General features: G+C 40.0%; 2 protein-coding genes across 2 annotated transcripts in view; one reads left to right on the plus strand and one right to left on the minus strand.

The window, feature by feature from the left end:
• LARP6 (La ribonucleoprotein 6, translational regulator) overlaps positions 1-6,981 on the plus strand; it is a 9,557-nt gene extending 2,576 nt beyond the window's left edge. The window contains exons 2-3 of the mRNA XM_031055909.1: positions 3,682-3,881; positions 4,983-6,981. Of these exons, the coding sequence (XP_030911769.1) occupies positions 3,682-3,881; positions 4,983-6,053 (1,271 nt within the window). The 3' untranslated portion in view covers positions 6,054-6,981. The remainder of the gene's footprint in view (positions 1-3,681; positions 3,882-4,982) is intronic.
• An 853-nt stretch (positions 6,982-7,834) lies between these two features.
• ADAL (adenosine deaminase like) overlaps positions 7,835-10,987 on the minus strand; it is a 6,506-nt gene continuing 3,353 nt past the window's right edge. Inside the window, exons 6-8 of the mRNA XM_014306508.2 lie at positions 10,204-10,342; positions 9,641-9,741; positions 7,835-8,762 (exon numbers count right to left, since the gene is read on the minus strand). Coding sequence (XP_014161983.1) covers positions 8,571-8,762; positions 9,641-9,741; positions 10,204-10,342 — 432 coding nt within the window. The 3' untranslated portion in view covers positions 7,835-8,570. The remainder of the gene's footprint in view (positions 8,763-9,640; positions 9,742-10,203; positions 10,343-10,987) is intronic.

Here is a 10,987-nt window from a genome sequence, read left to right on the forward strand (position 1 = left end):
CCACCCGCCCCCCACGGGACTGTCGGGCCCGGGGCTCCCCACAGCGAGAAACGCCGGGATCTGATGCCCCCGACATTTCCAATTCACTGCGTTTTACAGAAAGATTTCGGGGGGTTAGCTGTAGCTGTGTTTTGGAGTTTCGTTTTGGGGTTAGAGGTTTTGGGGTTTTCCCTCTTTTTGCCCGTTTTGGCTGGGTGGCCTGAAATAGCTTTGATTGCTATCTTACTAGTAAAACGAACATCCAGGATTTTTGTGCCAGCAAACTGCAGGAAGACAAAGATCTACTAGTTGTAGTTCATCCTGTGGTCTGTAGTAAAGCTGCAGATGGAGTCATAAATTGTCACATAAAAATTTAGGTACAGTAGCAAGAAATTCAGTATTCTATTTGAACATATATTGTTTCTAACTGATTTTCTAACTTCATACCTAGCATTGACTCAGAATGAACTGAAATGTTGTATTTTAAATTACAGAGGGGTTGTAGGGGAGTGAGAAATTTTCTGTAGCTGCCAAAACTGTCAACTATGGACTACAGAAACAGGAGTTGAACAGACCTAGGCACAGTGCAGTTAAGGTTTTTAAACTGAGTCATCTTAGTTATTCCAAAATCATATGTGACTGTTGTATTTTTGTAAAAATGTACAGCAGCCTACAATATTGCATTCCATGTACTGATTTCTTAAAATCAGAATATTATTTACATTATATCATTTACATGATAGTATTACTTGTGAAGAGCTTCTAGCTCTGGCCCAGACTAGAAAAAAACCCATGGTTATTTTTTCAAGCTTTGGAAGCTCTTAAATATTCTTAAATGCCACTTATTTAATCCTCTGCAGTAGGTGCTGTCTTCAGAAATGTTTGCTGACAGTGTTGATGTACATTCAGTTCTTGTGGAGGATGCCTTTTTGTAAATGGCCTCTTCCTGATCAGGAAAGGCCAGAGGTATTGCCATGGAGAGAACTCTAAAGACTCCACATCAAAAGTAGGTGAATGGAGTTTACATGTGCTTGTCATTTCCATATAACCTTACCTAAGGAATTCCTTTTTTGCAAATGCAGCATCTGATAGGAAATTATTTACAAGCATTGGGGAAATTATTAGGGATGATCTAAAACTGCTGGGAATGAGCCATCCACTCTCCAGCTGAAGCTTGCAGACAGCTTGCCATCAGTAGGCATCCAGTGCTGTATTCATGGTTTTGTTGACAAATGTGGACTGCCCTTGAGTGACTGTACTCTTGGAACTTATAAATTACATTGCCACATAGTGTTTATTAATGCAATACTTCATTCATTTGGAGACTCAGCTAAAACTTTTCAGAAGGTTAGATGCTATCCAAACAATTTAATATATTGTGAGATATTTAAAATTCCAAATCTGCTGTCTCTGTAGATATGTTTAGTTTCTTGTGTGACTAATGACCAGATGAGTCACCACACTGAAAGATTGTTTTTCATTCTGTTTTACAAGCATATCATCACAAAGTTCTGAATAAAAAAATAAAGTTGTGAATAACTACAAGGGTTTGGATCTTTGTCAATGTTGACTAAAATTATTTATCAACTACTTTTGTAATACAGTTGATACCCAGAGGTGCTACAGATTGATCATTATCACAAATTAACATGGAGCTAGTTAGCTACAAATTTCTGCATTTATTGAAGGTGCTATTTCCATGCAGCATTTAGTGAGGGCTGTTGTAAGAGCCCATAAGATTTTGCAAAAACTGACGTGTCTGCCAAACTTAGAAATAGTGTATAGGTCAAACTGTGGCCAGTATTTGAGAGGTGAAATGTTTCACCCTGATTCAGTGTGACAATGCTGTAGGTCTCTGCAAACATGCAATTCATTTTTGTTGTTTTCCAAAGCACAACGCCCTTTTTGTCTCTGAACAAACACCTGCAAATATCTATGCTAATAAATCCCTAAAACAAATGTAAGCCTGATCCAGAACTAAAGGCAAGCTTTTCCTAGCAGAACGTGGATTTGCAAAAAGGCTGAAATGTTCCAAGCTTCTTGTACCCAGACTAATTCTGAATCAGTAGTAAATGAAGTAGTGGGAAGGGATTATCATGAATGAAAGATAAACACCATTGGTTTTTGCTTTCTTCTGAAACCAGCAGCCACAGCTGGGCATTAGACATTTTTTACCATCCTAATCGTAACTTCATCTATCATCCTCCACTTCTGGCTTTGCCAAATAACAGAAATTCTTTGTCTTAGTCTATCATTCTTGTCATTCCTTTGAACTGTACCCTATCAAAGGCTAGGGAGATTTTTAACAGGGAGACTTCCAGGACTGTGCAAGTATCCACATATATCAGATGTGTTGCCCTATCATCAGAAGAAGCATCACAACTAAATGTACTGTAAGCTTCAAAAAGCCGGGTACCAGAGAGCTGCTGTAAGTGGTGCCAGCAGCAGGCAGAGTTCCTGTGCAGAGCCCCCTGACCTGCCCACTCTCTCCAGACAGCAGCACAGCCACAGCACTGCAGTCACTGCCTCTGTCACCCCTGCACAGGACTGTCCAGGGCTGGGGATCCAGCAGGCTGCATCCTCCCTGCCAGACTGGCCTCACAGCACTCCAGTGTGATGTCTGCTCCTTTTCCTAAGGATTCCAAAGCCTGCAAAAGCTACTTAAGACAGTTTTGGGGAAATGCATGTCTCCTTCTTTTCATTACTAATGTACCTGGGAGACCAAACTAGTACATGATTTATGGGCTGCTTAGTGGACGATTTTTTTTAACAGAAACTTTCATGATGATCTCACAACAAAACTAGACCACTAACAGCTTGAAAAAATGACTCTGACTTAAGATAGACTTGTCCATTATAGTCACCTGTAAATGGAAATGTCTATTTCAGCAACAAGCATCGCACACAGCAAGATGTTTATCTTGAATCCATGGCTGCAGTATTTTTTGAAGAGTAGAATGCTCAACAGTGCTCCATTTTGCCCAGGTACTCAGACAATGATGGGAGATAAAGAGAAGAAATGAGAATGACCTCATGAGGTCATTCCTCATGAGGAGCCTGCATGTGCACATATTGCATATAAACCTGTTTCTGAGGTACATGAGCTGGCAGGTTCAGACCCTGTTCTAAACTGCTGGTTATGTTACTCTGTCACTCTGGAAGTGACCTATAAAACGTGCAACAGTCCTGTCAGTCCTCCTTACTCCCTGGATATCAGCTCCTGCATCCATGCAGTGAAGAGGCTTAAGAAATCATGACTGCATCCAGTTGGAATATTCATTCTCTGGTATGTGACACTACTCATGAAGCACATAAAGGTCAGGCCTGTGTTTAATAGCTTCATACTGAAAAATATAACACTGTAACTGGAGGAACTTTGTATAGTACCAAGTGCCAGGGCACCTTCGTTTCATGTTTTGGTGGAGCATGGAGTTGTCAGTGCTTTCAAGCCATTAGTGTAGATGTCTCATTGTTCTGCACTGAGATCAGCTTTTGGAATGAGCTCAGGAACTCCAGTCCTTATGCTGGCTGGAAAGCTTCATGCTCTGAGCTAGCTTGCTGGCTCTGCTGGGTGGGTGATACCTGTCCAGTGCCCACATCTAAAGTCAGTTGGAACCATAATGGTTATGCCCTTTAATTTTGAAAGGTTGTTTGAATCCACTAATAGAAGATGAAGATCTGTTGATAAAATGATTTAACTGTTTTCCAGTGGTGGGGAAAATGATGATGACTCTGACCAGAACTGGAAACCACCAGAAAATGACCTGATCCGGAAGTTAATAGCACAGATTGAATATTACTTCTCAGATGAGAACCTTGAGAAAGATGCCTTCCTTCTGAAGCATGTGAGAAGAAATAAGATGGGCTATGTCAGTGTTAAACTCCTCACTTCATTTAAGAAGGTAAGCTAACTTTTTAAGACTTGAAAGGTCTCATGCAAGCCTGATGAAACTAAAAACAGTAGAAAAGATTAAAGTAACATTTTATGGAGGCAAGTTTATAGTCTTTATCTGCCTGGTTTTGCTATGATGGTTAGGTTTGTACTGATCCAGAACTTTCACTGCTGAACTTGATGATTGGCTAGGGAAATAATTGGCTTAAAAGCCTGTATGCTTTTAAATTATCATTCTTGGAGACAGGAGGACATTAGATAAAATTAATTTCCATGGCAACTACTCATGAACAGCTGGGTAGTCCTGGTAAAGTGACATTCCTGTCTCTGAGAAGGAACAGTGAATCTGACTTTTGGACGGAGAACTAAAAATGAAGAGTAGTATAAAGTATCTGGTAACCAATGTTCCTTAGACTTGGAGTTTTTTGGCAATTTTTTTTCTCCTTTCATTAGAAATGCAAGGAGAAAAATACATTTCTCCATACATTAGAAAGACGTATGTAGATCTGTACACAACTGATTTCTAGAATTACACTAGAAATACTTGGTCAAGATTCTAAATCTCATTGTTTTGCAGAGTTATGCAGTCTAGAAGTTAAGGCACTCTCAATTTCCTCAAACCACTTCAGATTATGCTGGTAACAGAAAAAGTCTTTATAAACATTTAATGAAAATGGAAGTTTGGGGTGTTTTTTAGACTGAGATTTTTTGAGGAAGGAAAGGTCAGTTCATTACAATCAAGACCTAAACTTAACAAAACTTCTTGTTTGGCATATGTAACCTCCACAGAACATACATTTTGATCATGGTTCAGGCCTAGATGTGGAATGACCAAATAGTACTGAGTAGGCTTTCAGATGTAGTCATGATTCCCAGTTTGAGTTTTAGTGCCAGTTCTTGTTTTCATTCGATTCAACAGGACATGAGCTTTACAGGAGCTCACTGATGCCCATTATAGCATGAAAACTGTATACTTTCTCACTAAGTCTGCTACATGAAACGAAAATCCAGGGTTCCGCTTGTAGACTGAAGCCTGCATCTGCCTTAAAATTCAGTGACTACTTTGACTGGGTTTGCTCAGTTTTGTGCTTAACCTGTGTCTGTCCCGAAGGTGAAGCACCTTACCCGTGACTGGAGAACCACAGCCTATGCACTGAAGTACTCCAGCACTCTGGAGCTCAATGATGATAACAAAAAGGTGCGAAGAAATACTCCAGTTCCAGTGTTTCCAAGTGAAAATGTCCCTACCAGGATGCTACTGGTGTATGATATCCACATGATTTCTGAGCTGCAGGCCCTTAAAAAAGAAGAAAACGGATGCATGCAAGAAAGGATAATGGAGCACCTCCTCAAAGCCTTTGTAACTTTTGGTGCAATTTCATCAGTTCGTATTCTCAAGCCTGGCAGGGATCTCCCACCTGATATCAGGAGGGTTAGCAATCGGTACACCCAGCTGGGAACCCAGGAATGTGCAATTATAGAATTTGAAGAAGTAGAAGCTGCCGTACGTGCTCATGAGTTCATGTGTGCTGAAAACAAAGAGACCGGCATGAAAGTTGTCCAAATAGGCATGAAACCACCAAAGAAAAAAGTTCCCAAAGACAAGAACCGGGATGAAGATACCAGCAAGAGCCTTAAGAAGGCTCGATCCCTTAACAAGAGAGTTGAGGAACTTCAGTTTGCTGGTGATGAATCTTCAGCAAACAGCTCTTCTGACCCAGAGAGCAATCCCACATCACCACTGTCGGGACGCAAACGTACCCCAGCAAATACCACAAGTAATTTGAGCCCCATCATCCACCCAAACAACCATTTGAGTCCTAACATGTCACCCAGATCAAGTCCTTGGAATAGTCCATCTTCACTAAGAAAAGTAACCAAAAAATCTCCACTGGCTGAAGACAGCAAGCTGAACGCAAGCACTAGCCCTGAAATTCCAAGGAAATACACTGATTATTCTTCAGATAGCAGCATCACTCCTTCTGGGAGCCCCTGGGTGCAGAGAAGAAAAGCCCAAACTCTGACCCAAGAGAAGAGCCCTGTCAGCAGTCCCATGATGGTTCGGAAAATACAAAATGCAGACGGTCTCCCTGTAGGTGTGCTGAGGCTGCCTAAAGGTCCTGATGGCACCAAAGGATTCCACAATGGCTGTGAAAGAAGGAAGGCTATGAAGGGTGAATAGACTATTCTTTAAAAACAGTTTCACAAATCAGCCAACTGCTGGTGACCAAGTCTGGTGAAAAACTGTCACTTGAGTGACTCAGTGAAGTCAGTATTTAATTTTAAAAGCTTTTGTATTTATATAGAGACTTTATCATTTGTATATTTGTATATTTTCTTCACAGAACAGATGAGGCTGGAAGGCATCTCTGGAGATTGCCCAGTCCACCTCCTTTGCTGAAGCTACAAGTCACTGATAGGTTTGAGTATCTGCAAGGACAGACTCCCCAGCCTGTCTGGGTGATGTGTTCCTTTGTTCAACCACCCACACAGAACCAATCTGTGCCCCTTTTCCTGTTACTGGGTATTGCTGAGAAGTGCCTGGCTACATCCTCTTTACTTCTTCTCATCAGATATTTAAAAACCTTGATGAGATCTTCCCCCAGAGCCCTCTCCACTCCAATCTAACCAATGCCCACTCTCTAGGGCTCACAGGAGGGACATGCTAGCCTTTGAATCAGCTGAATCACTTAACTAATGCAGGGCCCCTACCTGCATCCATTCTTTTTAATGTATTATTCTGAAACACCTAAATATTCAAGCAGCCATATAAATAATTGATGAAAGTACATTATTTGCCAAGCTAGGATCCTGAGGAGCACTGTGTACTTACACTTTAGTGGCTATATTATGAAAAGCTATGGAATGTTATTACCAGTCTCATCACAGGGAGCTGAGGTTTTGAAGACTGCCTGTGTTTGCCTCAGAAGGAACAGAGAAACCAATGCCACAGTGAGCAATTGTTCTCACATACATCACCAAAGCAGTATTGTTCAGGACTGCTTGTACTGAACCAGTGTGCATTTTCATGAGTAAAGACTGAGCACTGGAGATTGCTCTGTAAGTGTTCTCTTGTATAATCAGATGGAAATAAAAATATTAACTCTAGATCTATTTTGTTTACTTTAAAAATAAGTTGAGCTGCACATGAATAGATAACTTAAACCTCATCTTATACCATATGAAATTCCAGTAGCAGTTACTCAAAATTTTCATTGCATTCAGGGAAAAAAAAATCTTCTCTGCCCCATTACTGATGGTTAACTCTGTGATGATGCTTCACTCTGTGTGTCACAGTCATTTTTATACAATATTATAAACTAAACAGTAGTTTATAGAATTTGACAAGCAGGCTCAACAAAAAGTGCTTAAATTAAAATTAACTATAATGCTACATGAAGTCAAAGAAGGAAACTCCAGTTTTACTTACAAAAGTTAAACTGGAAAACTAGCCCAGGGACACTAAGAGCATTTCAAGTTGCAATGGTCATCTTGGGAAGTGTGCACGACATCAGATGGTGATTCTTCATTCCAAAAGTCCACATCCTGTCCAACTTCCTAAGTGTAACATTTCTGCTGTGTAAATAACTGCAGTAACTCACAGTTAGACTCCTATACACAGAAATCCCAGCTCTGTGTGTTGCTCTTTAGCCACCCACGTACATTCCTGGTTCTTTCACTGCACACACAGATGGAATCCTCCAGGTGACCTCCTGACTCCCATGACACAAACTGCAGCATATGCACATTCACAGACTTTGTGAGCTCTCTGCACCAGAACACACAGGCAGCTGCTTGGAGAGGGCAGAGTGAACCCTGTGGCTGCCCAGGACAGGGAGAGCCAGGGGCTGCCACAGCAGCAGGGAGAAGCTGGCAGGGAGCATGGTGCTCCAGGGACTCACCCCACAGAATCCTGCTTCTCTTCTGTAGAGCTCAAACACACACATGCACACTTTGAAGTGCTGGTTTCAAAAACATGGAGCTTGAGGCTATTTTTATTCCTTTTTTTACACAACAAACAGCAATTATAAAAAGCATTTTAAGAATGAGACCACTTTGCCAAGTAGCTCAGTTACTGAAGGCATTCAAGATTCTTAAGTGCCTACACACCACCAGTGCCCAGGGCACCAGCAGAGACCCCCACATGCTACTCAATCCACAGCAGCTTTAGTCATACATGTACAGCAATAAAAACAGATACAACATTAATTCCTTGGTATAAATATTTAGTTCTTCCTGAGTTTGTTTCTGTCTTCACATTCAATCAAGAGCTCAAAGCCTGAAAACAACACAAACCCCGAAAATACACACCACACATTCAAACTGCTTGGCTGAATGCTGCCAACAGAGATGTATTAAACACCAATAGCTCGGCCTTTATTTTGTTCCAGCTCTTAAATGTTTATATTATTATTACATATTTCAACTAAGTATTTTTTAAAATGTCATATCAACTCAAGAGAAACAAGGTGACAACACATCTGGCATTTTAGTCACTGGTTGAGAGCCCTTCTCACCTACCAAAAAAACATTTACTTCTGTCCCCAGTTACAAGGGATGCATTCCAGTTGCCTTCATTTCACACAGGCAGGTTAGGGCTGGGTTTAAAACCCTGAGGTCTGAAAAAAGCCAAGGACTTCAGTAAAAAAACCTTATTAACTCAGCTAATACACCTGAGCTATTCAGGACAACAGTTTGGTTAATCAAACAGAGCTGGCTTCAGCTTACACCATTGCTCCCTCAGCTTGGATTTTACTGCATTTGAAGCAAAAATATAGTTGATTGATTCATAGGAAAGATCCCACATCTGTGATCGAGTCAGATTAAATGTTTTTGCAACCAGCTCATACTCTTGCGATAGGTCAGTGGCGAAGACACCTTTATCATCAGTCTGGAGTTAAATTCAAAGGAAAGAAATAAAAAAGTTTAAATTAATTCCTCTGTATCAAAAAGGTTTTTTTCTATACATACAAACCAGTTTTATCTTGCTGTCTCACATTTTATTCCACTGTTCTTTCATCTCTGGTTATTTCATTCTTATTTGCCCTATTTTCACTAAAAATGAATAAATTATTCAAACACATAAGAAAACTTCTTAAAATGATGGCACGATTTATCAAGAAAATAGGATTTCCTACTAAAATTGCTAGAAAGATTGCTATCAAATGATGTATATATTCAAGGTATGTCACTATGTGCAGGTCTCCTTATTCCTCTTGTCCCTTCCCCCAGATAAGCAGTGCTATTATATATATATATATATATATACACACACTTGAACAATGCTATGGAATATGGGGGTTAAACTAACAGGATAATACTGAAACCCTGCCAATGGCAGCACAAGTACTTGGCACCTGCAATGCTTAAAGACCTTAATGAGCTATCAGGAGAACTATGAAGAGCAGGAGCTCTCACCCAGCACAATGAACACCAAGTAAGCAGAGATGTATATGTAAGCACTGGAGCCATGGGTTGTAAGAGAAATCTGTCATTGTGCAAAGAGCTATGAAGTTCACTGCTTGTATAGCTGACCATTTTATCCCACAGAAAAAAGTCCTGGCTTTACAATAGAACCAAGATAAATGCTAGCAATTCCCATTTGAATTAAAAGCATTTCTCAAACTGAACATTATGATTTCCTAAAAGCAAATGATTTGCTACAAGGTCAGAAATTGTAATTCAGTTCTGATCCATAAACAGAGAAAGACTTCTCCAACTTCACTTAGCCCTTTGATTAAATATATGCTTAAAAATCAAAAACCTTACACAAAGCACTGCAGGATGGCCCAAGCTGTACCAGTATCCAAAATGGTGTTTGTCACAGGAAGGCACTGTCTGAGATTTTATGTTTGATGTCATGCAAAATTCTAAGGGAAAAACAGAAAAAGAAATGAGGACATATATTAAAACAAGAGACACGTTAATTTACTTAGAAAGGTCCTGAATAAAAATTAAAATCAGCTACTGCTGATTTTCTATGCTTCTTTTGTAATTTCTTTTGAGAAAAGTTTGCTAATTGATTTCTTTGGGGTATAAAATGTAGGGAGCTTGCAAACCAGGTACAGAACCACCACACAGTCTTGCACAGTAATGACAAATTACAATTTGGGATTTGGTTTTGCTTCCATCTGAGACATCAGCTGTTGTCTGCTGCCACAAAGGTGCCAAAAACCCCACAAGTGTCATGAGTGTACCTTTATGGGCAAGTCTCAATGCCACATTTGTCCAAGTCACCACTGGTCAGAGACAAACTGGTGTCACTAGATCAGCAGCACATATCCTGTTCTGATATCCAGAGATGAAGTCACGGTAAATGTTTTTTTCCTTACCAACAGGTATATGATTCTGCTGAACCAGTGACACTATCTCTTCAGAACCTGCTGCTGTGGAGTTGAGAAATGTTCCATGTCCAATTCTGTCAGGAGGCAGGCCCAGGAGAATCTTGGTTTCCTCTTCTTGATTTGGAATCTAGAGAGGATATATGTCACATTCTGTCAAGGCAGCATAAAACAGCACATGATATATTTACAATGGACTTTCAGTTCTACTTTCACAGCATCTCTTACCCAAAAGAAAGTGTTAGTGAAATAGAAACAAGTACAAATATGCTGATGACATCCTGTCCTGCTTAATTTCCTGAAAAAATAACTATCTTCAGTAATTATTTGGCTTCTCAGAGCCAATTCCAGCCACCATTTGAGCAAAAGCTCAACTCTTTCTACTGATCCCAGTGGAACTAACAGAGCTCACTGCTCACAAAACTGTGTAGATTTCACTACACATGATTGCTGATATTAATACCAGTAAGAAAGCAGTGGATCTCTTAGAAAACTCCTAATTTCACACCTAAACCACAATTTATATAGTACAGGAAGAAATAATCTGGCTGTTCAGATTTAGAACAAAAGGTTGAAGATTTCTCCTTGTTTTCTTGTCTCTTCTCAAATGCCCCAAACCATTAATACTTTGGCCTGAGAAGTAAAAAATGCACAAAAGGTAATTTTAGTTTCACTGAGATTTTCACAAAATGACAATTACAGAGAAGCATCAAAATAAAAAACCCTTTTACCTCACAAAGATGCAGTGCCAGCTTCAGACCTGCTTTTTTTGCTT

The sequence above is a fragment of the Geospiza fortis genome, unplaced genomic scaffold, assembly GCF_000277835.1.
Source record: "Geospiza fortis unplaced genomic scaffold, GeoFor_1.0 scaffold171, whole genome shotgun sequence".
Taxonomy (NCBI): domain Eukaryota; kingdom Metazoa; phylum Chordata; class Aves; order Passeriformes; family Thraupidae; genus Geospiza; species Geospiza fortis.